The 27310-nt window shown below is 28.2% G+C and overlaps 2 protein-coding genes and 1 long non-coding RNA gene across 3 annotated transcripts; 1 reads left to right on the top strand and 2 right to left on the bottom strand.

Annotated features, from left to right (window-relative positions):
* Positions 1 to 14593: 14593 nt before the first annotated feature.
* LOC123291856 (facilitated trehalose transporter Tret1-like) lies at positions 14594 to 18826 on the bottom strand. Its single transcript, XM_044872286.1, has 3 exons — positions 18788 to 18826; positions 16754 to 16927; positions 14594 to 16406 (listed from the first exon to the last, which is right to left on the bottom strand). The coding sequence occupies exons 2-3, from the start codon at positions 16899 to 16901 to the stop codon at positions 15085 to 15087; spliced, it is 1470 nt and encodes a 489-aa protein (XP_044728221.1). The 5' UTR covers positions 16902 to 16927; positions 18788 to 18826; the 3' UTR covers positions 14594 to 15084.
* Positions 18827 to 21688: 2862 nt separating this feature from the next.
* Positions 21689 to 27058, bottom strand: LOC123292170 (facilitated trehalose transporter Tret1-like). The gene is made up of 3 exons (XM_044872730.1): positions 26975 to 27058; positions 23848 to 24003; positions 21689 to 23764 (listed from the first exon to the last, which is right to left on the bottom strand). The coding sequence occupies exons 2-3, from the start codon at positions 23984 to 23986 to the stop codon at positions 22443 to 22445; spliced, it is 1461 nt and encodes a 486-aa protein (XP_044728665.1). The 5' UTR covers positions 23987 to 24003; positions 26975 to 27058; the 3' UTR covers positions 21689 to 22442.
* LOC123292171 lies at positions 23563 to 23864 on the top strand. Its single transcript, XR_006534995.1, has 2 exons — positions 23563 to 23631; positions 23687 to 23864. It is a non-coding gene; the product is annotated as an uncharacterized LOC123292171 (long non-coding RNA).
* Positions 27059 to 27310: the final 252 nt, after the last annotated feature.

Raw genomic sequence — 27310 nt, 5'->3', positions numbered from 1 at the left:
ATTAAATTTTACGCCCCCCTCCTGATTCCTAGGTGCTTGTTAAAGGCGCTTTTAACTAGCTTTTTGGCACATTTGATGTTATTACGCAACGATTGGAGCAAATCCGAGATCACTATTACCTTTCATTCACGAGAAATAATGTACATAAATTGTTCTCGGACAAACACGGACATCAATCTCAAAGTGTGAAAATTAGGATTTAGATTATCGAACCCTGGGAAATTAATAACTAGACCTGGTAAAAATAGCTGGATGTGGTTCCAATGACAATTGTTTTTATAACCCTCGGTCAAAATAATTGAAATATTATTTTGAAATATTAATCCGTGAATCTATTTGCGGATTCAAACGTCCTAATCGAATAATTTGACTTTATTGGGGTTTCCTCAGCTGAATAACCAAACCATGAAAGGCTCCAAGAGAATCCTTATGGGAAATTACTATACCGGTATTTCAACAATTAACTCAGTAAATTGTTTTTTTTTTTCACTTGTTTTTATAAAAATCGCTCTTCATTCGCCCAAAGATTATCGATTAACTCGGGGGCTGACGGGTTTAATATGGAGAATTAAGTAATATCATTCCAAAATTCATTCCTTCCAAATTTTCTCCAAATCGATCTAGCAGTTTAGCCTTAGCAAATTGTGATTTATTTTGTGTGTCGGTTAATTCATATCAACTTTATAATATTTCCAATAATTTAGATACTATGTGTTAACGTTTATATTATCTATAATATTTTTTACATCATTGGCTAGCAGAGAGTAAGAGAATTCTAGAATTCGAAAGTCTTGTTAAATGGTAACTATTTAGACGTGATTAAAATTTTAAATATGTTACATATTCTTCCATTAAAAATGTTATGTTCCATTGAGAAAGCAATTTTATTAGAAATATTCACAGAAATCAGGTCGACAATCAAAAATAATCGTACGATAGAACTAAAAGTTATGAAACCGAGATAAAAGCATTTTATTGAAAAACAATAATAAAATCGTTTAGTCCAATAACAGTTTCTGCGTACTAAATATACTTATGGGCGTTAAATATTATGATTTTTAAAACGTCTTTTTTGTTTCCTGTATTGTGTTTCACTATTTAGTATAAATTTTACCTCACTCACGTTTATGTCTGTTTGTGAAGAAATTATCTGAATAAGTTAGAGTAGTATAAGATTAGTAGTAATCGTAATAGTATATCATCAAAAATAGAGACCAAGTGTTAAGTAGTTTAGAAAGGTAGGGGATAATAAGTATCATTCACTGAAATTTCCAACTCGAAGAATTCTAATAAGAAATTCTATGGTAAAATATCTTGATAAATGTCGATTATAAATAAATACTATGTTAAAAAACTTCAAAAACATGTTTTTGTAACTAAATTAAAAGTAGAAAAGTAGAAAATAATTTCTTTAAGTTCAAAAACAAATAGAGTGATCAAGAAAAAGAATAATTTCATCTGTAATAATTGAAATCCAGCACCCCACGCTTTTTTACGATAAAATGATATTTTTCTTAATTAGTCTAAAATTCACTCTCAAAATTAACCCATCCACCGAGTTTCATCAAATTCCAAAACAAAAATTTCTTTTCGATTTATTTAAAGGGGCAACTCGATTTTTTTCAAAGGGGGTCCTTAAAAAAATTGCAAAAAATCGAAAAATTTTTTTTATCTCCAATTTCGATAAAACTCAGTATATAAGGTAGGTAATATAGACTCAAAAATACAAAAATCGGGTGCATTTGATGACTGGCCGAATAGTTTTTGAGATACGGACTAAAATCGATCCAAAGATTACGATATCTCAGAAACTCTGCATCCAATCATTAAATTAACTTGATTTTTATACTTTATACAAAGTTTTTCGTGTGGACCTCGAGGGTCGCACCAAACTCAATTTATTTAAGATAGTATTTAGATTAGTCAATCAAGTATAAAAATTTTAATGATTTTCAAACGCTTTTGTGTAGAGAATATTTTCTCTACGTGAGTCTTTTTTCTTTTTGTGAGCAATTCAGCTACTATTAAATAAATTAAAAATTGATCTATACTTCCATAATATTATTAAATATGTACTCTTATAAAATAACATAATTGTGTTCTTATATTTAAACAATTTATTTTATAAACAGATAATGTTGTTAGATACTTTTATAAAACTGTAATAGAAATACAAAACTAAAATAAATAGAAAAGGTTACAAAAGATTTTCCATCATAATTAAATAAGGTTATTTTATCTTTTGTGTCACATAGATGATTGTTTTTGTTAAAAACAAACCCATAAAACTATATCCATGAGAATTTATTAATTTTAAATTGGTTTCTTATATGCCTTAAGGGAATATTAAATGGCAAAAACAGATGTTGCCTATTCTCACGGATTCTCTTTAAATTTTAACCAGGTATATTGCTGACCGATTACCAAGCTGAGTAATAAAACATGAATAAATTACGGTTTTTTGTTGCCATATTTTAACCAATATTTTAGTTAACAAAAAAAAAATTACTTTGATATAGAGGAAATTGAACCACCTGGAGGGGGCTTATTTTTTGAGAAAAACACAATTTCACTAATTTATACCCATTTATTACCGTGAATATAAAGTCAATCATATTTTTGGATACGTGATATGCTTTTCATACGTGTAATTATATTGCCTATATGCACTAAGAAATAACTACACTTTTTGGCATCTTTTTTGTGTAAAATTAACTCACAAATAAATTTTATAATAACTAAAATGGCCATAATCTTACGAGATACTTGAAAAAACCTATTTTCGCGACCTTTGATCTTGAATAGTTTTTTTTAGCTCTCCTAAACATCTGGATATCGATGACATTATCAACGCGAAAAAAATGAAAGCTTGAATTTGTTATTTAAGTAAGCACCTAAATAAAATTGTTTAATGTAAAATGAATGCGTTTAACTTAATTTAAAGAAATTTCAATCAAAATTTCTTCAGTAGTTTAAATGTGACGACATTGTGATTTGCAATCATTTACTTTTGTAATTTTTATGCTCGAAAAAACTAACATCTTACAGGTTTATTAATTTACTAGTGCCCGCCAAACGGCTTTGTCCTGTTTTGAGGGCTGAATCCACGCACGCATCTGGAATATGCTCGGGAGCATATGCATTGTATATAGAGGTTGTTAGGTGACGCTTAAACTAGATGTTTTATAAAGCACTGAAATAAAGCTTACCACACGACACATAAATGATGGCTGGCACTCGATCATAAAACAAATGACATTCAAATCTTTATCACATTATCTATCTTGATATTCACATATATCTTATCTAGGAATCTATAGTGATGATAATAAATATACTTCCAAAACATATATTACAGGATTCCGTATGTGTTTCGTAAAAAATTACATTGTCCAAATCGACTTTATTTATTGAATATAAAATCTTGCTTCTTCAGAGAATTATAAAAGAAAATAATTCTTTCAGGATAAAATTTCATGCACTTTCACGAGTATATGAGTAAATATTATATTAAATTTGTCTTGCTCGGAATAAGATAGTTTTTGTATTATAAATTAGCGTAGCCAAATGAATTATGTTACGCGTGTATGATTAAGAAATTTTTTGTGGATAACACTATGTCAGAGTGGTCAGTCGGTGTGAACCCCATATTGTTTTTCTTTTATTGAGAGAATAGTACCATTGGCAAAAGTTATGGCAAACGAGTCAATGCAATGGGTGTCAAGCCCATACTCCTGGAAAAGAAATACATATTACAATTTTTTTTATTAATTTAAGCTACTATGCCTCAAATATCTATAGAATGTTTTTACACGTCTACAAGTCTACTTCATTTTTGCCATATCTATCATTCTTACACTAATTGACACTCCGAAATTTTGCCAAACTACACATAAAACTACTAAACCCTTCTCGAAAAAAAAACTACGATCACTTTACAAATGTGTTGATAGATACATTATACGTGAAGGTAGAATTTTGAGAAAATACTGAATATTTATTAAAATCATCAGATCTCGATTTTAGCATATTTATTATTTTTTCTTCAATTTTCACTTCAAAACCTAAGCTAAAATGATTGAATGTTTTTGAATCGTTTTCACACTCTATGTGAATATAAAATGCTCATTTTAAGGTTGCTTATGTTTTCATTTATTTGAAAATCGTGTTGTAATTTTTTTGTAGATTTTTTTAATGCAGAATAAAATACCACGAGCCAATGATAAAACGAAAATTGTAGGATTGTTTTAATCTGCTTGTGCTTGGCTAGAAAATTGAACTTTTAACCTTGCTCGAATATCGAATTTATGGAAGTCAACTTTAATTTATAAAATATTAGCTATATTTATTTAATAAGTCTTGGATCGACAATACACTTCCTACCACATATGTCTACGGAGCACCCGTTATATTTATCAAAATAAATAATATATAATATTTATTCATTTATTGGATATAAATAAATTTCGTTCCATTATCCTTTGATCTTCTTATTATTTTTAGCGCGTACGATTCCCATTATTTATAATAAAGGTATAATGAATATGGCTATTTTAAAAGGAACATTAAGGGATCAATGAAATATAAACTTTAAAATTATATTTCTTTTACATAAATCTACCAAATATTTTAAATACCTTTATATTTATAAATATCGCGTCACGATATTAGGCAACTTGTATGACGGAACTGTTAAGTGTTTGTCAAATAATCGAAAACTATTATACATATATATCGTATACGTACTTCAAGTTGCCTATTTATTAATTTTGTAAGTCAACATTAATCGATTCATTTAATCAACATTTGTACCACTTACTTATGCCTTATTATTGATATTTGACACCAAAGAATCACATTCCATATAGTTTTAGCAAAATGCAAGCGGTTTCTTTTATTTTCTTTTATTTTTAACATATGTTACTGGGCAAATATTATCCTGACATGAAATACATTACAAATATTTGTATTTCATTCGAATCAATTACCTAAAATTACTCATCAAACAACTTTTAAGTTTTTAAGTGTCTTTCCTTTGAATATATATCAATTTCATTTTCATTTAAATAAACTTTTCATTACATGTTTGTTTTATTATTATTACTTATTAGGTATAAAGCTACCGTAGATTTTTTGGACATATTTGCAAAAAGTAAAAATTTGTTCTGAATATTGTCCTTTGATAGCCTAAAAACACTGAGAAAGTGTTTAGAGAGGCACGGCAATTTTAATCAATTCGTCAACATAATATTGATGAATATTTACCTTTTAATATTCAAACTAGCAGATACCCACCCGCTCCGCTGAGCAACTTCAACTTGAAAAACAAAGACAACCGCATTATAATCTTTATAAGTGTCCTCCCTTTTGCTCACAATTTTAAGAATTTAATTTTTTGGCTCGTCTTTCATCAAATCTGTTAAAGATTTAAAAATTTGAAGTAAAAAATTTGCCACCGTTTTTCTCCCCTTAGGAGTATAATTTCGGAAAATCCCTTCTTCTCGGATGCCTCCGAGTTTCAGGTCTCTACAATCAACTGTTTAGGCTGTGCTTTGATCCGTCAGTCAGTCAGTCATTCACGACAAAGCATTTTACATGTATAGAAGACTGTTTGACACTTTGAAATTTTCTAAATTTTCAACTTCGTACATCCTGTCTTGTTGAGTGTGCGACGAAAACTATCAGTGTCGGAGAGTCGAATCTTCTTTTTAGAATGTGAAGAAAGAAGATATTCAACAATTTTGAGCTGGCTGGACCGTTAAAAATTTGCCGGTCCCTGAACTGCACTCACAATATCGGTATTCTTATACCTTTATCTAAAGCTGAGTCTAGATAATTTAGGAATTTTCCATTTCTTCACATTATTTCAAAATATTTATAATAACGTTATATGTATTATATAATAATAACACACCTAAATAAATACAATTTAGAGAGAGTTAGGTATTGTTATTTAATTTCACATTTTGTTATTTTTAATCAAAATCTATTTATTTTAGGTTTTAATTTTAAATTAGTATCGAGTCTGAGTAAATGGTTTCAATTAAAACTTGAAACGGAGCTCAATGATACTACATTGTTGAATTTTAGTTGTTAACACACAAAAATTTAGTGTCATTCTAAGTATTTTGAAATTTTTATTCTAGGCATCACTTATGTGCTTAATTCCGGGACCAGGACTCCACATTCTAGAACTCTATTAGAGCTAGGTTAATTTTAAATTTAAATTTTATGGATTCTGATGACGTCATAAAGTTAAAAAATTCGATTTTTTTGATAACACAGGCAAATTTTATCCGATCTTATTGGAATTTTTTGAAACCCACTAATTTTGGGCCATTCTTTTCAGCTGTGATGTTAATTTTACGCTAGCTATCACTTATTTGCTTAATTTCGGGTCCAGGACTCCACATTCTTGAAATCTATTAGAGGAAGGTTAATTTTGATCACAAATTTGAAAAGTATGACCCAAATTTAGTTGGATTACATACTTGGTTTATCAAAATTGGATAAAATTTGGATGTGATAGAGCAAAATTAAATTTTTTGGATTTTGATGACGTCATAAAGTTAAAAAATTCGATTTTTTTGATAACACAGGCAAATTTTATCCGATCTTATTGGAATTTTTTTTGAAACCCACTAATTTTGGGCCATTCTTTTCAGCTGTGATGTTAATTTTACGCTAGCTATCACTTATTTGCTTAATTTCGGGTCCAGGACTCCACATTCTTGAAATCTATTAGAGGAAGGTTAATTTTGATCACAAATTTGAAAAGTATGACCCAAATTTAGTTGGATTACATACTTGGTTTATCAAAATTGGATAAAATTTGGATGTGATAGAGCAAAATTAAATTTTTTGGATTTTGATGACGTCATAAAGTTAAAAAATTCGATTTTTTTGATAACACAGGCAAATTTTATCCGATCTTATTGGAATTTTTTTTGAAACCCAATAATTTTGGGCCATTCTTTTCATCTGTGATGTTCATTTTACGCTAGCTATCACTTATTTGCTTAATTTCGGGTCCAGGACTCCACATTCTTGAAATCTATTAGAGGAAGGTTAATTTTGATCACAAATTTGAAAAGTATGACCCAAATTTAGTAGGATTACATACTTGGTTAATCAAAATTGGATAAAATTTGGATGTTATAGAACAAAATTAAATTTTTTGGCCTCTGATGACGTCATAAAGTTCAAAATTTTTTTAAAACTCGGTACAAATCTTGTTTACACATATCTCCATTATGTTCCTATTTATTAAATATATTTGGAATGTAATGTAAACATGGTTGAACACTTTCATCTAAAATTAATGTCATTTCAATGTTGGTATTGTACTTGTAAAATACTAAACATAATTACATGTAATTATTATTATGTTACAAAGTGTAACAATCAATGTTCAGTTCGTTTACAAGTGAAATTTGCAAAATTTAAAAAACCCCCGACAAAAGCGATTTAATTATTGTAAACCGATTTTTTGAAACTTAGCTTAAAATGTTCTCAGTCCAGTCGGTTCGATGCCACAGACAGAAAAATATGCCTTTATGAAAATAAAATAATAGACAGTCATGACTACTACCTATAGAAGCTAACACTTAAAACTTTGAAATAACTGTGTCTTTGTAAATCTTGTAAACCGTGAAAGATAGAACAAAAGTTTAAGTGTAAAAATTGTTCCTTATAAAACAGCTTTTGTTTGAAATATTTTTTCGTAAATATCACTGTTTACCCGTGAGTAAAATACAGGGTGGGACAATTTTCTTTGATCTATAATTACATATTTCTAGGTCACATTTCCTCCGTAAGCTAAAGTTTTGTGAACAAATGTTTTTGCCAAAATTGTTACTTTTTTTATCAACTGTCAAATTTAAAATGTTATTCTATATTTTATCGTTTAGGATCTTAATTGACTATTCAAAATACCCGAAAAACTAGACCAAATCTGATGTAGAATATGATGTCACCCATCACACTCGGCAACTTTTGTTTAAGTTATTTTTTGATTAGTTAACTACTAAACGAGCTATTAATCATTATGATTAACATGACCCACCATTCATGGGAATATCAGTTATGTATGTGTGACACCAAAGTGTTGTTATACAAACATCACAGTGGCTATCTTTTTTTAATAACATGACTTTAAAAAAAAAAAAGATTGCGTAAAGAACACTGCTTATACATGGTATTTTAACAATTAACTCAGACAATTGTTTGTTTTCACTTGTTTTTTCTAATTTCTAAAATAGTTTAATTTTGAAACACATAGCAGATAGAAACATTTTATATTTGTGTTGCATAAACACAAACTTTGTAGCATCAACTGCAAATACAATGAATTTAATGTCCATTCGAATCAGTGCTAAGTTGTAGTGACTACTATGCAATGTAATCAGTTTACTATTATTTCTATGTTGTATAATGCACATTCTAGTTCGAAAAAATTGACTCAAAACGATCAATTCTTTAAGACCCAGTCAAAACTTAGATACTCCACATAATTGACACCAAGTAACGATACCAAATTTCCTTGTGGTAATCCAATTACTTTTAGTAGATGAAAAATAAACTTTATCCAAGGTAGGTATAGACCAGAAAATTACGATAATAAAACATTCGATCTGTTTAAAAAATCCAACTTAAGTTTTTTCATCGGAATTATTTTTATTTTGATGCAAAAAATGATCTATGAAAAGTTCATTACCAAACCATGTGCGCTAAAAAAATTACTCAATGTCAAAGGGGCCGAAAATAGGTTTTTTTTCAAATTTTTCGTAAACTGATAAGTTTATGGAAGTTTTAAAATTTGTTCGTGAGTTTATTTTACATAAAAAAAAGATTCTATACAAAATATTCAAGGAAGTAACTAAGTATTATGGACATGTCCATTGTTCAAAGGACACAAACACAATATAAAGTTATAGAGTTTTCAAACACAAATCTATAGTTTTGTTACCCGCTTTACCGCTTTTTTCGATGCCTTTGTTTTTGAATCCGACTGATCTAGCAACCTTGAGATAACTTTAATTTCTGATTCAATTTTATTGTACCCTATGGCCCTGTTTAAGCCCGTATAGTCGAATAAATCTAGCTTTAAACATTTATATAAGCAGAAATATGTATTATTATGTTGTATTTACTATTTATTGTTCGTGAGCTTTTATACAATGTTATATTTTGAATATTTCATATAATTTATGTATATTTAATAATTGAATCATACTTATAATCAGATCGGTTTAAATTTTAATCATTTTAGTAGTCAACGTTTCTATTTCTGATCTAGATTTATTACCGTAATATTGGCATTTAAAAAAATCATATTGTTTTCAAAAATTATTCTGTTCATATCAATCAAAAACGAACAATTTCTTTTTGATATTTTTACTATCTTGTACGTTAAAAAGGATAGATTGATGGAATAATAACTTTTAAATGTCTGTGTTAATCGATAATTTTAATTTTAATTATATTTGCTTGTGTCAAGTTAATAAAAGCCATTGTGTATTAATTTAACTACCTAGTCTTCTATAAAAATGATATTAAAGTGGCGAATTTATAATTTAGCGTTCAACGACTTCACAAAAAGCTATAGATAATTATAAAAATGAGGTATAATATTAAAAAAGTTTAATATGCTTAATAATTACCTGACTCGTTTTTTAAACTACCCCTTTTAACATGATAAAATTGTCAATTACACTTACATTTATTGTAGTAATAAATTCTGTAATTAAAAACATTTTTCATTATAGTTTTACGATACATGTGCCTGCCATACAAAAGACATTCGATTCCACAATATAATTTAAAGATTGGAAACCTTTTTGTGAGATGTTTATGGATAAGTTGTAAGTACATTTACTTATTAAAACAGATAATAGCAAAAGATATTGTTGTTCTAGTTATTATCACTGGAGAATAAAGTTAGATCTTAATAGTTAGTAAACATATTTAAATAAAAATTATTTTGGCAACGCTGAGTATTGTGTTTGTAATGTTTCAAACGTGATTACACCCACATCATTATATTAATAGACAAACAAATATTAACTTCAATGAGTTCAAAATCATAGTTTTACATAGAAGTAAGGAAAACACAAATATTGCGAAATACATCCTTATCCCTGTATATTATTATAAATGTGAAAGTAATGATGTTTGTTTGTTTGTTATGCTTTCACGCAAAAACTAGGGAATGTATTTGAATGAAACTGTACAATCATATAGCTCATACATCAGGCCAATACATTGGCAATAATTTATAAAGATTTTTGGTCCATCTTGTTGAATATTAACAGATTATTACTTTGTTGGGCCAGCGAGGGGTAAATTATCCCAGAAGAGGGGAGTATATCCACATTTAAAACTCCCGAGTATACTTTGTTGGTCCATTTTGTTGAATATTTACAGAATATTGCTATTTTGGACTAGCGGAGCGAATTATCCCCTTCAAAGACTTCAAAAATGAATTATTGAAATTGACATATTTGACCCATAGCGATGGCAATAACTTTCTCGCGACATCAAGTTAGATGTAGATTTTGATGTATGCACCTTCCTGAACATTTAAATAAAATTGGCCCGATAAATCGAGGTACAAAAAAATTCTTTTTGAAATGCTAAAATTACGCGACTGTCTAGAGGCTGCAGCCACCGATGTATAATTCGTAGTTGTTGAAGAGGTTTGTTGAAGGGGTTTGTTTCGGTATACATTTACCAATAATACTTCTACAGTATTTATCCCTCTTTTAAATGTAATCATTTCTTGAGTGCGTGATCTAATCAAAAGTAAATGGAATTTGTATTTTATTATTTTGGCTTGGTTAAGTGAATTTACCTATTTATTATGTACAGAGTGTCACCCTATGCAATTTACCTTCATAGAGATGACGAAATAAAGGCACAATTGGCAAGGTTCTTTTGTTACATTATCGTCTAGCGAAGGCCATTTAATTTACTTATTTGGAAATTATTAAAGCTTAAAATTTGTAGATATGTTTGATAAAAAAAAATCAAATCCAGCCAGTTTAATGCCATAATTCTTTTAATCTTTAAATTAAGGTAAAATGGTAGTAAATTTTTCTTTCAAAACCTTCAAGAATGCACCATTGGAAGGGCATAATAAGCTACTGTATAATCACTTCATCAACTTACTACCAACTATATAAGCGTGTTACACACTGTATAAACACAGACTATTGACTAATTAGAAATTAATAAATATAAATTTTATGTGATTTTATTTTCTTTCTTCTAGTTTGTTTTTAAATTAAATAACAATAAAAGAATTCAAAAGAAATAAAAAATTAATTTCGTGAAAGAAAATTTCTTTAATCATAAATCGGTTTCATTACTATTTTTATCGTATCATCTACTATTTATTACAGATGTGTGTGTAATATTTGAAAAAAAAAAGGTCATTAATAATTCATTAGTAATTTATATTAGTTAAAATTAATAAATAAAAGAAGAATGTTATAAGTTTGCTCAATTTAGTGGTACACGTGATTTTTATCTTTTTTTAAAATATCCACATGCTTCTTTTGTTCACATAATTCAATTTACCGTTGTCAACTCTCTTCAATTGAGGCGGTTGGATATAAAATTGTTACATTTATTTTCTGTCGTATTTTTTAAGTAAAAATATTCTTAATTTGTAAAAATATTTTGATAAAATAAAGTAAAAATCAAAAGTTGCTAGTTAAAATATTTCGATCGTTTCACAAAAAAGGAATCTTGCACCCGACTTTTGTACTTTTTGGGTCAAAACTAACTTAAATACTGAATTTTTACAAATGCACCCGATTTTCGTATTTTATGGGTCAAAACTACCTTATATACTGAGTTTTATCGAAATTGGAGATTGGAGAAATTGAAGAGAAAAATTTTTGGATTTTTTGCATTTTTTTCAAGGGGTACCCCTTTGAAAAAATCGAGAAAAACGAAAAAAAAATATTTGTTTTGGAATTTGATGAAACTTGGTGGATGGGGTAATTTTGATCCCAAAAGTATAAAAATTTGGTTAATTTAATGATTGGATGCAGAGTTTCTGAGATATCGCAATATTTGGATCGATTTTGGTCCGTATCTCAAAAATTATTGAACCAGTCAGCAAATGCACCCGATTTTTGTACTTTTTGGGTCAAAGTTACCTTATATACTGAGTTTTATCGAAATTGGAGGTAACAAAAATTTTTCGATTTTTTGCAATTTTTTCAAGGGGTACCCCTTTGAAAAAATCGAGAAAAACGCAAAAAAAAAATTTGGTTTGGAATTTGATGAAACTTGGTGGATAGGGTAATTTTGATCAAAAAAATATAAAAATCCGGTTAGTTTAATGATTGGATGCAGAGTTTCTGAGATATCGCAATATTTGGATCGATTTTGGTCCGTATCTCAAAAATTATTGAACCAGTCAGCAAATGCACCCGATTTTTGTACTTTTTGGGTCAAAGTTACCTTATATACTGAGTTTTATCGAAATTGGAGGTAACAAAAATTTTTCGATTTTTTGCAATTTTTTCAAGGAGTACCCCTTTGAAAAAATCGAGAAAAACGCAAAAAAAAATTTGGTTTGGAATTTGATGAAACTTGGTGGATAGGGTAATTTTGATCAAAAAAATATAAAAATCCGGTTAGTTTAATGATTGGATGCCGAGTTTCTGAGATATCGCAATTTTTGGATCGATTTTGGTCCGTATCTCAAAAATTATTGGACAAGTCAGCAAATGCACCCGATTTTTGTACTTTTTGGGTCAAAATTACCTTATATACTGAGTTTTATCGAAATTGGAGATAAAAAAAATTTTTCGATTTTTTGCAATTTTTTCAAGGGGAACCCCTTTAAAAAAATCGAGAAAAATGCAAAAAAAAATTTTGTTTTGGAATTTGATGAAACTTGGTGTATGGAGTAATTTTGAAATGTATTTAATCAGATTAGAAGATGATAAAATACTGAAAATCTAAATTTCCAATTTGACATTGAAATCCCGGTTTTTAATAATGAATAATTAACACCGAATATTTTAATGATAAAACCGACTATTTTTACTCGCTAATTAATATTTCGTTCGTAGATGACGTAGATGAAACGAGAAAATTCTACATAATAATATATTTAAAGCTTTTTACATTCAACACGAACGTGGTATATTGTATGATGTAGTCAAGATTTTACCTTGCTTAAATATTGTATGAAGATAAAAGAAAAGACAACCGAAAGAAGAAGATTTTCCAAAACCACAACACTCGCTTCGAGTATCATACATTTGATAATAATTCAATTTGATTATGAATACAATTATGTAGATTTAATTAATTATTATGATAACAGACAACGACAGTTCACCTTTGTTAGTACTTTTATTACTTTATAAAGCAAAAATATTTTTAGTTTGATTAAAGTTTATTAGTACAGCATGTTATCATAACTTCTATATCTACATATTCTAGCTAAAATTTTAAACTATCTATCAAACTCGATAGATTCAAGGACATATAAGTTATAGATAATTAACGATATAATAGATTATCTCAAAATTAATGATTTCAGAAAAAACACTTTATACAAAAAACTTCTGATTGTGGACCTTGGAATTAGCTTTCCATTTCTCTAAAAAGTGATGTAGTCGCTCACACTCATACGGAAAATTAAAAAGTTTTTCTCCAGAAAGTCTACAACCACTTTTGTTCAAAACATTTTTTCGAAGAAGGAATACATTACGCATGAAAAGGACGTTTCCCTCGATCTCTTATTTTACTTTTTACTTACTTCGAAATGGATCAAAGGCATTTTCAAGTTCTGCACTTAGTATAATTCTTTTAATCCATTAGCTTATGTTATATTTGTTTTTAAATCCATATTTTTCGAATTAGTTATACTGTTCTGTTCTTTCCAACTAAATTATCTTATAGGGAAGTCAACCGTTATTGGTTAAGAATTTGAGTCTCTTAGAAAATAAGTCAATTGGGTCTTACAAACCGTTAGAGATAAAACAAAAGTTTAAACTTAATAAAATATAAATTACTTTTGTTTGAAATATTTTTAATGACGCAAATTAGGACAAAATTTTGATGTCCATTTTCTCCCAAAATATAGCCAGTTGACAATTTGCAAATAACTTCAATTAATGGTCTTAGGATTGTCAAAAAACCAAAACAAATGAAGATCGAAATTGTTTGTTTTCACTTGTTTTTAAATAACATCCATCTGTTTTTTGTAAATTGAAGCTGATTAAAATTTATTCAGTATAAAATTTATACCCAAAGAAATTTTTTTAACTAACATGCTATGTTAATTATCTGGAAAATTTTGCACAAAGATAAAATGCGTCTCAAGTAGAAAGTAATATTATGCTAATTTCAGCTTGCATAAAAAACTTGCATATTTGTTAAATTCAGACAATCGGATAATCCGGTAAACCGGATTTGTCGGATTATTAATATGGGGATTATACCAATTAATATTTTTAAAACATGGAAATTAAAAAGAATCCCAGAAAAAAAATCAATCAAAATTCACGTTTAAATAAAAAATTCATTAATTTATTATTACTAAGAAATAAATACAGTTTTTATTACCTATAATCGAAGTTTGTAAATTGTATAAAAAAAAAAATGTGGCTGAAGGCCACCCTTATCTAATTAACACTTAACAAACTTATTAAATTAACTAACTTGCGCATTTACAAGAATATGACATTGTATTCAAATAAACATTCAAAATCACATTTATATGTTGGGAGCAGATTTGCTGTTAGAGATCAAGTCTCAAAGCAAAGCAAAATTTTTTAAGTTGCCTATTTATTTCTAAAAAAATTATCGTTCTAAATTATATGTACAATTAACGCCTTGCTCTGAAACTTCTTCGAGGCTACTTCCCAGCTCTTACGAAATTTTTATTTGTCGCTGTTTGAGAGTACAGAATGTCATACATTCCAACTGTTCTTAGTTTAAAGAACAGTTTTCAGTCACTGGATGTCGAATATTTTTTGAAAATACTAAAAATTGGATATTTAAATAAAAAGGGACACCCTTAATTATTGAAAAAGGAAATACATGTTGTATTTATTACGATTTTTCAAACCATTCCACAATTTCATCTAATGTTTTTCCTTTGGTTTCTGGTACACAGTAATAAATATAAACTACCGCCGATAACGAAAATATACCATAAATCCAAAATGGTACAAACATACCTACATGATCAGTCATTATTTGGAATAATTTTGATACAAAAAATGCTAAAATTCCATACAAAATAGTATTGATTCCAATTGCTTTACCCTTAACATTTGCTGCAAAAATTTCCCCTAATAATATGTTAATGATTATTGCTAAGCCCATGCTATACACAATTATGTAAAGAATTAAGGCAGAAAGTGGTACCCAACTGAAACTGTGTAGACAATCGTATCCAATATATTGCAAATAAAAGTAAAGACCTTCAAACATTAAAGCAATTCCACATCCGGCGCAAGAAATCATTAACAATGGTTTACGTCCTAATTTATCAACAAAATTTGTGGCGGAAATTGATGCAATTAATTGTATGATCATTAACAAAATTGATGACATTTCTGATGTGATTTGTTCTCCGGATTCGATGAAAATAATTTGAGTGTATGCTAATATCGCTTGAATACCACTTAATTGCAATACTGTTTCCATAGCCAAAGCTAATAGTAATGCTCGTCGATTGCTACGAACACAAAACAATGCTTTAAATGTTCCCTCATTTGCCATTTGTTTTTCTACGGTTACTTGAATCAGTTTCAATTCCTCTTGTACCATTTTTGTTCCACGTAATTTAATCAATGATTGTTCCGCTGAATTAATATCATTTTTCATCATTAAATAATATGGTGACTCGGGCATCCAATAAAATGTTCCAATTAATAATATTGGAAATATTGATAATATCATTGATGTTTGGAAAATTGTTGTATATGATCCAATCACATTTACGGATAATAATCCAAGCGTTAAAAATATTGCGGTAATAGATCCAAGAAAACCTCGTATTTTAGCTTGTGCAACTTCACCAACATACACAGGTAAAGCAATATTAGCTAAACCTTCTGATATACCAGCTAATATGCGTGCTACGTAAAAGCATTCAATGGATGGGGCGAATGCAATTAGTAAAAAAGCTAATAGCGTTGGAAATGCAGTAAGAAGAATTGTATTTTTTCGTCCAATACTGTGAATTAAATATGCAGCTAATGGTGCTCCAACAGATATGCTTGCCGAATACGAAACAACAATCCAAGAACCTTCCGTACTTGAAATTGGAAAATATGAATCTATTTCTGTGCCATTCGTCAGTAATTTGGGCAGAGCTGGAGATGTCCATGCAGAATGTAATCCACGATTATAATATGATAAAGCCGCTATAAAAGATATAATGATATTAATTTTAAATGAAACCAGTTTTGAAAAAATCAACCGTATATTCAAATTTGGTACTTGACCTTTAATTCAGATGTTTGAAATTTAAGTCATTCACAAATGAATCAATAATTTATGCTTAAACCGGATATGATAATATCCTAGGAATATTTTTCTTAGATAGAAATGCCGGAATACAAATTTTATCATAGGAATGCTATTCCAAATGTCTCAGAACAATTAGTTCTAAATTTTACAATAAGTAATTAACTATTTAATTTAATAGATTTAACCATTACGCGTGGGTTAATTTTTTCTTGACGGATGCATTTTCGATTTTTATATTTACCTGTAAAAACAGCAAGATATTGCGGCCAATAATTATCCTTTACTTCAATTTTTTTCTCATTATTAAATTTGTCAATAGTTTTAATGCTTCCTAATTTTTCCAACGTTTCTTCCAATTTTCTCTCAATGTTGATAGATTTTTCTAACATTTTGTTAGAAGTATCAAGTTAAATAACTGCAACAAAAAACAAATTATTAGATTTACATTTATCAAATGCAAAAGAATAACAAAATCACTAATAACGTCAAACAGACAATAAGGTAAGCAGATAAAAGAGTAGGCTTTTTTTTAAGACAGTTTCTTCATATATTTTAACAGTATTTTAGTAAATTACTATGGTTTGTTAATATACATCTATTTGTTTACTGGAACCCACTTTATACTTATTATCGTAGCTCAAATTTAAGGAAAATGTTGATCAAATGATTTTCCCAATAATTTTATGTGTATTTTTGTAATTTCAAATATTTTTAGAACATGGTACGACTTTTTCAATGACATTATTTACGACTTAAGAACAAAAGCAGTCCTATAGTGCGATAAATTTTAATTCAAAATCAATTAGAGCAGATTGTTTGTATGAAATGAACAGTTCTCTTACAAAAAATTATTTTAAGGAAATATCTTGTACATATTTGTTCGGTTTGATTACAATCAGTGACGTATTTTTATTTAGCAGAATAGGCCAAATTTTGCTCGGAATCATAGTTTAGAATAATTTATTATTTTGAATATTTTAAAGTTGTCTTTAATAGAAAATATATTCTAACAACCAAATCAAATATGTTTTGATAAGCTCGTTTTTGATTTGCTAAGCTTTGACCGAATTTTAGTTTGTGTTTAAATTTTCCTTTTGAGTTTTTGCCGAATATTAAAAATTTGTAAATCAATTATCAGCATATTTTACATCTATTATTTTAAGCTACAATCATCTTATTTTCGTTTAAAGAAACACGAAAAACCAAGTTTAAAGTAGGTACAATGGGTTCAACTATTCACAAATAAATTTTCATCTGTATATGGAAGTTACATATGAATGTTTATTGTAATTGTTTATTCAATACAAATTGTTTCTAATATTATTATTTTTTCTTTTTTAACATTTTTTAAACAATTTATAATTATTAATATGATCACAGTCGCTTTATTTACTGTAGGAATAAATTTAACGATTTAAAAAAAAAGTTTTATCCCAACAAATTTGCTAAGATTACGCAGACTCTATGCTGCTTCCATTGTAACAACTGGATACATAGACAGTATAAAAAGTTCATTGGATTGTATTAAGCGTGTTTATTATGCCTGTTGATGTCCTTATAACAAGTAAATATAGGTATTCTACAGTCAACGATCTCAATAGATAAGCAATATTTATGAATTGTTTCGCATATCTTAACAAAATATGAAAAATGAAAACACCGTAAAAAATATGGCAAAAAGTGAAATTAAAATTAAAATCGACCGAAAAATACGCATGATATAATAAATTTAAACTACTAGTTAGACAGATATTAAACTAAAGAGATTCGGGCATGGTATTTGAAGTTATATACTAAGTTTTTCATAAGAATCCATGTTTGATGCCTTTTGTGATTGTTTTAATAGTTATTCGAAAAATAATTTTCCTTGATGTTTGTTACATGAATGAGCTTTTATTTTTTAAAAAAACATCTTGAATATTCCCTATTCAGAAAAATAGGTATTTGACTGTTTAAAAATTAAAATAAAGCAAGCTTTCTTGCTTCAAGAAAATATTTTCTTGTTACTAAGTTAAGAGCATATTTTCTTACAATACTTTTTTCACTGTACATTTTGTATAAACCTGGAAGGCTGTGTAGCTTTAAAAATAGCCTTTGTTTATTATTTCTTTTCAAGCAAGGGCAAGCAAAAATTTTCAACACTTTTAAATTTTTCGTAATCGATATGAAAGGATTAACATATTTTTTGAATCATAATTTCACATCAAACTCTTTTTCTTTGTTGCAAACAAGCACCGCGTAAAAACTCGCCGTAAATTTTTAAAAAATTACTAACCTTTAGGTTTAAATTTTTCACTCAAACTTCACAAAATTTAAAAAACACACAATATTTAAAAAAAATAATATTAAAATAATTTTTTTTTTTATATAAACTCAGTTTGACAACAATCTTAACTCTTTTCTAGACGAAGAGTTAAGATATTTAAAATATGCCGTTAAACTCACACACAATAAATAGATTATTTGAATATATTCTTTCTGTCTGTTGCATCTATTTTATAACAAAAAAACTAGTTTTAATCAACTTTAAAAATATCGAATCAAAAGACGATGCTTAAAAAACCGTTACCATAAAAATAAAATTAAAAAATAAAATATATATATAGGCATATATAAAGTCTACTAAGTGTATGTATATTAAGCAGTTTGCCTGTGTTTTGATATTCAAAAATAATCGACTAAAATTAAAATGAATGCTGCAATACTTTTATACCTAATTTTGAAATAATTAAAAGAAATTACTGAACAAATAATAAAGCATTTGTTTTAAATGTCAAATGTTGAGGAAAATATGAACAATTATTATTAGTTGAGTGTGTTTGATAGCAAAGCAAGTATGCTTAGTTCATCTCTTCAACACATGATTTTCATTGTGTGAGTATTGAAAAATTTTTAAATGAAATATTAAAATACAAATAAACGATTAATTTCAATTAATTTCACAAAAAAATTAAACGTAAATTGTCAAATACTCTCTTGTACATTTCATTTTGTGTGTCACAAAAAAATTATTCATTTTTTTTTTTGTTTTATTGAATATTTTCAAATACAAATTAATAATTCATTATTTTCACTTTTGACAATGATTATTTAATATTTTTTTAGCAACATTGTTCTATATACCATGGAAATGTGCTAATTTTTTTTTAACAATGGTAAGTTACGATTCAGTTTTTAAACATTATTATTAACAAAATTCTGGATTTCCAATTTTCCAACATTCCTGAATGGCATAGAGTAGTCATAAATCGATAGCCCGGCCATTGTTTCTTTAGTCACTTTTTATTGAATACTAGTTGGATACCCATCCGCTTATCTGGGATTAAAAGTAAAGCCCATCGCGTTAAATCCTTCACCTCCCTTGCTCTCGCGTTTCCCCCTTCCATAACACTAATAGGGATTGTTTTACATAGGTAAATAGTCCAATAAAATAAAGATTTAAACTACCATCAAAACGGAAGCCTGCATTTTTGAATATAAGTTCGTTTTGACATAAATTTGAAGTATCCATAGTTAAAAAATATTATATTCTAAAGGGGGCCTCCTAGTAGCTCAGTTGGTTAAGTGCATGGTAGTGCATGGAGTATGTATGAAGAAGGTGCACTCAGCCTCTGAAATTGAGGAGCTGATAAATGAAATTATCAGCGGAAGGGTGGTAAAACACATATATGGTATCACAATGGGCTCTATAGCCTAAGTGTGTCCTTTGTGGACAGCCAATATAACCTAACCTAAACTAAAAAAAAATAAAATATCTCGAAAACGTACGACTTTGGTACGCTCACATCTCAGCCTTACAACCCTACGTGCAAAGCAGCAAAGAGGGATACAATTTTTTGAGCAAGAGATTCCAAAATTAGAAAGTATAAGTATTCAAATGAGCTTTTTGATGCTTTTTGGGGAATTTTAAATAAATTGATTGTTTATATTTTAGAAAAAAGAAGGAAGCAATTATTTTTAAGGAACTACTAATTCTAATAAAAATCCCATTAAAATCACCTTGACGTACTTTTTCTTCAAAATCTAAAATATAACCTGGGAATTTCATAAACTATGTACAAGTGACTCCCTTCATGGGTATATTAGTAAATTAATAAATATCATTATGGTATTTCCACAAAATGTGTAAATAAATATGTTTAAAAAATTTTTAATTTTCTATGTTCATTTTCCTCCTTTGAGTAAAAAATTTTTAATAAGAGAGAAAAAACTAACTACTCCAAGTAAAAATCTGGTGAGAAACACTCCAATAATCTCCATACACGGATGCAAGTATATTTCTCATTTATTTTTACCAAAAAATTAAATATATGCCTTTACTAATAAAAATAAAATCAGTAAGACTCTTATTCAGACAAGATATTTCTGGGGGCTATGTACATTCTCAATTACTATGACCTCTAGTTATTGTAATAACAACAACCATAAAAGCAGTGAAAAATTGTGTTAGAAATTATTAAATCATAAAAATTTAACTCAGAAAGTTAGATTAGAAATCAAATACTTGGAACATTTTCTTTAAATCAAATATTTTTCTTTAATAATTTATTGAATTTTTCGCTCGAATTCATTTCAAACTGACCAAAATCCAATGAACTTGGCCATAATAATTATTTTTAAAACCTTGATCATTCGAATAATAAAAAGCGGAAAATCAACTCAATTACTTTGAGTATATAGAGTTGTAAATCAGGCTAAACATTAGTCATGGTAATAATATTTGAAATTTATTTGTAGGTACATTTGTTAAAAAAAATAAAAAGTTTATTTTTACACTTTTATTATTTTTTTCCTTGCGTGCATAACCCTTTTAAGGTCCACCTACGCATATCCGTAATGTTACGTCCTTGGTGCTTTATGTAATGTTTCCTTCACTTTAGAATGATTCAGGGTAGTCTTGTGGCGACGCTTTCTTATAAATGCATGGAGGAAACCGTGCTGTATGCAATTTTACTATTAAAAAAAAAATACAAACATGTTATGTAAAAACCATAATAATAATGAATTTATTTACAAAAAAAATTTACTACAGATATAAAAAATTTAATTACATAAATTATATAAAATACAAATAAATATAATATTAAAATAAGAATCTTGGGTAAAATTCATTAATAATCTATTATTAAAAAACAAATTTAAAAATATTTTTAATTATATTTACAAATTGGCCGAAACTACTTAAAAATTGATATATTTTCACCTAAAAATAAAATTTAACAAAAATACTGATAAGTTTCAGGGTAGACTAAAACAAGTTTTATTTAGTTCATGTATAAAATGAAAAACTAAAAATAAATAAATCCTAAAAACTGGCCCTATACTGAATTTCGCCACAGACTGAATGTATTAAACATTAATATTTTTGTTGTCCTCCAAATTGATAAAGCCAAAAACTCCTAAAAGCTATTTGAAACGAAAACCTTCACAGTTTTTCGTATTTCACATGGTAGAGAAAACTCATTTTTCGCAACTTTAGGTCTATTGCACAAAAGCAACCGCCTCAAAATTATTAAGAAAAAAGATGCGGGCGTCTTTTTTTTTTAATTCTAGTTTGAAAATGGCAAAAACGAAACCTTTACAAGTTTATCATATTTATTCGATAATTTCTTTGATTATGATATAACCGTGTTTTCTTCTTACATAAATAATGAACCACTGTTGTTACTATTTAGCTAAAGAATCTTAAAAAATGAGAGGCCTTTTCTGAGCTTAATTTTAGAAAAATTACTTTTGTGTAGGTACAGGTTTAAGTTTTGAAATTTCGAAATTGTGATCATTTCACTGTAAAATGTGCTTTCTGTCTCTAGGAAAAATCTTAGGATTTTGATTTCTACTATAATCCTTGGAATTCGATGGCAAACGATTTTTGTTAAATAGAATATGTTCCAATATCAAAATCGGTTGGTTAATTATCAATTAACCAACGCTTAATTATTTTCTAACCAATCTTGAATTTCTTCCAATGTTTTTCCTTTCGTTTCGGGCACCCAAAGATATGCATATATTAATCCTAATAAACAGGAAAAGGCATACATCCAAAATGGTACAAACATACCAATATCATCAACTAATTTTTGAAATAATTTTGACGCAAAAAAAGCTAATATCCCATACCAAATCATTACTAAACCCAAGGCTTTACCTTTAACAGATGTTGAGAATATTTCTCCAGCATAAACATTCAAAATTATTGCTAAACCGGCACTATATACAATAAAGTAAGAAATTAAGGCTACTAGTGGAAGCCAAAATAAATTATCTATATACTGATATTCGATGTATTGGAAATAGAAATATAATCCTTCGAAAAATAATGCTAAGAAACATCCAAAACATGAAAACATTAATAATGGTCTACGACCTAGACGATCTACAACACTTGCTCCAATCATTGACATGACCAATTGAACGGACATTAAAATAATTGATGACATTTCTGACGACATTTTCTGGCCAGATTCAATGAAAATAATTTGGGCATAAGATAGAATTGCTGTAATCCCACTGAGTTGTTGAATTGTTTCTAGTGCGATAGCTAATTGCAGAGCTCGACGATTGCTACGAATTGTAAATAAATCAGTAAATGTTCCAGCATTCAACATTTGTTTCTCGACAGCGTGAGTTATTTCTACCAATTCAGTTTTAACATTTTTCGTTCCTCGTAATTGCTGTAAGCATTTTTCAGCTGATTTCGAATTATTTTGCATTAAATGGAAGTACGGTGATTCTGGCATCCAAAAGAACGTAAGAATTAATAATATTGGAAATACTGAGCAAATCATGGAAGTTTGGAATATTGTTGTATAAGATCCAATAATGTTTATCAAAAGTAATCCACTTATTGACAATACTGTGTATACGCATGATAAAACACCACGAATATTAGAATCTGCAATTTCACCCACGTACGCAGGCACTGCAATATTTGCAACTCCCTCAGAAAAACCAGCTAAAACTCGTGCTACATATAAGTATTCCACTGATCCAGCAAAGGCAATTAGTAGAAGTGACATGAGATGTGGTACTGCTGAAAATAAAATTGTTGTTTTTCGACCGACAGTAAAGATTAAAAACGCTGCAACCGGAGCTCCAATGGATATACTCCCTGAGTATAAGGTAACAATCCAAGATCCTTCTTCGGTAGTAATTTGAAAATATGAATTTGTTTCAGTGCCATTTGTTAATAGCTTAGGCAATGCAGGCGACGTCCATCCTTGATGTAAGCCACGGCTGAAGAAGGCTAATGAGGCTGCAAGCAGAAAAAGTATATTTAAGTACTATTGACTATTATATTTTGAATACAAATATTTTTTGCCTGGCAATAAAAAATACCTGATAATACAGCTAAACATTGTGGTAAATATCTGCAAAATGTATTTCTTTTTTGCTGTATTTTATCTTTGGTTGACAAAGATATTGATACTCTCGATAAGTAACTTTCGGATTTAATGATTGATAATGAATCCTTCATTTCAAGCTCTTTTAATTCTAAAACAAATAAAAATTAAGTTAGATCAAAAAAATTCTTTAAACTGTAGAATGCTACATTTCCAGGAAGTATCATATGCTGTTTTCTATTTTCAAAAAAAGGATCCGCACAAAAACTAAAGCCCATTAAATTTTAAAAAAGGGGGAAAGAGAAATTAAGGTTATAACGCGGTAGTTTTGATTTTTAAAGTTATAATTGCCCAGCAACACGAGCGGATAACTGCTAGTATCAAATAAATTAAGAAGAATAATCCTGTAGAACTTTTTCAGATATCCCATTCTAATCATCTGTGATCAAAATGTGCAATTACATATCTGCTTGGTATGCTAAAATTTGTTAACACTTTGTATCACATATTTTATATTATATTTTTAATTACATAAAATTTGTATAAAAAAAGTTGTGATTTAAATTACCACCAATAAACTATTTAATTGGCTTCATGTGGGATCTTTAATTGAAATCAGTGAACACACGCAAACAAATCAATTGAGATAAATTTAATAAGCACATAATATTGAGCAGTCTAATAATAATTTTTAATTTATTTTCTAAATAATGTCAATTATTAATTGACGACAGTTAACAATTGAAAAAATATGTTTTATAATATGAAATAAAGACGTAAAATAACCCATTATTTAATCTTAATTTGATAATGTGTACCAAGTATTTAAAAATTATGTGATAATAATAATATAGAAACTTAAGATTTCTACCTTTCTACCAAAAATTAAGCTGTAAGGTTTCTTATAAAAACCAAAGTGATAATTTTTGATTTTTAAATAAAAAAACTTAAAAAAAGAAAATCGACTTCAAAAGAAAAACTTTTGTAGTTAAACAATAAACATATTGTTAAACATTATTAAAAATTGTAGTTAAACATATTGCTGTTTTTGGAGTTGGTGTCAGCCAAGGAAACAACTCTGACAGAACAGTTTGCTACATTAGCTTGGATGATACCGACTCAAAAAATAACAATAATTTTAACTACATTATATTATCGTTGTTTTTTTTACTATTTAGTGCATATTAATTTGTTTTGGAAAGGTTTTTCTTTTGAAGTCGGTTATCTTTTTGTTAAAAGTTTTTTTATTTGGTAATTTTTAGTGAATCTGAAGTACCTACACTAACTAATTTGTCACTAAAAACAGAATCATCGATTCTGTTCACATCTGTGAACTGTAAAATCACATCTGTGATTTTAAAGCGGATTAGAACTCGAAAGAAAAATAATTGTTCTATATTTTTAGAGCAATACTTATCAATGGCTAAGACAATCTATGTAGATGTTCTCATGATCATGATGAGAATTGTTGAACGAGATAGAATTGGGAACACAGTAGTTTTGATTAGCTTGTTTTCTGTGAAAGATGACTTTATTTTGACGTAGTATAGGTAAACTGAATATCTTTACAAATTTTTATTAAATAGATATTAAAAACAACATTGGAGGATCCTGACTGTCTGAAAGGGGTTGAAATAATTTCCAAGATAAATTTGATGGCAATGATTGTGCATCACGTTCAATTATTATACAAAAACATGTGTTTTTTAACGAATATAATAATTATATATTTATTTATAAATGAATAATTTAGAATATTGTTTTTAATAAATTAATATTTGATTGGATCAATTCAAAGAATAATGATTAGAATGTTATTAGAATGTCAATGTTAATGTTGCTTGTTATATTGGTAGTATACAATTACTATACTACAAGTGTGTGTGATACATGAAGCAAATCAATTATTATATTGATTGGTGATCTTTGTAAATTACTTCTAACTGTAATGTCACACTACTTGTGGTAAACGTAGTAAGTAATATGAACAGAGTGCACTTATATATACAATCGTTACAAGATCAAGGCTCTGTAATTCCCAATAGCTACAAGTAACATACAAATAATACTTTTATAGCTGGTATGCACTAATTTTTGATTGGCGTGAAAATTTATAATTTTTTTAAGAATCCTCTTAAATATTCATTGATGGAAAAAAAATGTATAAAGAAAAACTATTTTCCAGATAAGCTTGAACTTCAATTGAAACTTTAACCATTCTTATACGGGAAATCGCTTTTCTTTATGAATGACTAATAAAATGGCTATGAGAAGTCAAGTATCAAATGTTTGGTTCCGAAACTTTTGACTCGATGGCTAATGACATCCTTCAAAAACACTATTAGCTTTCTTATTTGCCACTAATCTCAACAGTTACTACAGGTCATTGCCTCCAGGTAACTCGATGCTTCCAAGGCAACATGGGAACGGCATGGAGAAGATCAAGGGAGCCGAAGATGGTATTGCGACATTCCTTTTTTTGTTTATTATTTTGTTTATTAACAGGAAATAATCATAAACAAAAAAAGAATATCGTAATAAAATCCTCTGCGCCCTACTTTATAGGACTTCAAGTGCGCCGTCCTTGAGGGCCTAGAGTTTCCTAGAGGCTAGAGTTACCCGAGAAGACATTATCATTTTACCCGACATCAAGCATTTTCAACCGATAAAGTTTTGACAAGAATATCCTAGTGTTTATGAAGATTTGAGAAACACCTTTCAAGAAAAAGAGGTGCATGAAGTTGGACGTATTACAAAAGCTATTTAATGCCTTTCTCTGATTGTAATCTATATATGCCAATTTTATATGAAGAAAGCGCCATCTAATAATACTAGTTCATTTCGGCAAAATGCATGTTCCTTATAGAAGATCAAAAAGTTTCTAAAATTAAATGAAACAATGAAATGAATCGAATGAAAACTTAAGACGTTAATCTTTACCAATACAGTATATCAAAATGATAAACCAGAAAATTAAACATAATAAATATTAAACTTAGTCATTGGGTAATCCCCAAATTAATTTAAATTGTAATAATTATTCTGCTGCATGATAAACGATTCATCAAATGTATAAGTTTGAAATAATAAAGAACATAAATTATATTTCCATTAAAACTTACCCCAAAAAACTAAATCGAAAAAACCAAACTGCAACGTGTTAAAAGTTTCTATATGTTAACAATGAAATCAATTACGAACAATCTTTTCGAAAGAGAAGACAATAAAAATAATGCAATATGTATTCACTTTTATATAATCGCAAAATTTTAATTCTTTTGGATAGATTTAGGAGAAGTCACATGATTCTCTTAAATCTATCGGTTATTTTAATCTCTTTTATAAATATTATTCAATTTGACGTCAAAAATGGAAAAATTTTTGAAAAATTTCCGTTACGTAACTCAAAACTGAATGGAAAATTTCGGTCAAAAAGGTCATTGTTATTAACCTTAAAA

The sequence above is a fragment of the Chrysoperla carnea genome, chromosome 2 (genome assembly GCF_905475395.1).
Source record: "Chrysoperla carnea chromosome 2, inChrCarn1.1, whole genome shotgun sequence".
NCBI classification, from domain to species: domain Eukaryota; kingdom Metazoa; phylum Arthropoda; class Insecta; order Neuroptera; family Chrysopidae; genus Chrysoperla; species Chrysoperla carnea.
This window is presented reverse-complemented; position numbering and strand designations above follow the sequence as displayed.

Bases quoted from the DNA above. Each gene is read 5' to 3' on its own strand.
- LOC123291856 (XM_044872286.1), bottom strand. From the start codon at position 16,901: ATGTTAGAAAAATCTATCAACATTGAGAGAAAATTGGAAGAAACGTTG. The intron at 16,407-16,753 runs GTAAATATAAAA...TATCTTTTATAG, and splicing joins ATATCTTGCTGTTTTTACAG to CGGCTTTATCATATTATAAT.
- LOC123292170 (XM_044872730.1), bottom strand. From the start codon at position 23,986: ATGAAGGATTCATTATCAATCATTAAATCCGAAAGTTACTTATCGAGA. The intron at 23,765-23,847 runs GTATTTTTTATT...TTCTGCTTGCAG, and splicing joins ATGTTTAGCTGTATTATCAG to CCTCATTAGCCTTCTTCAGC.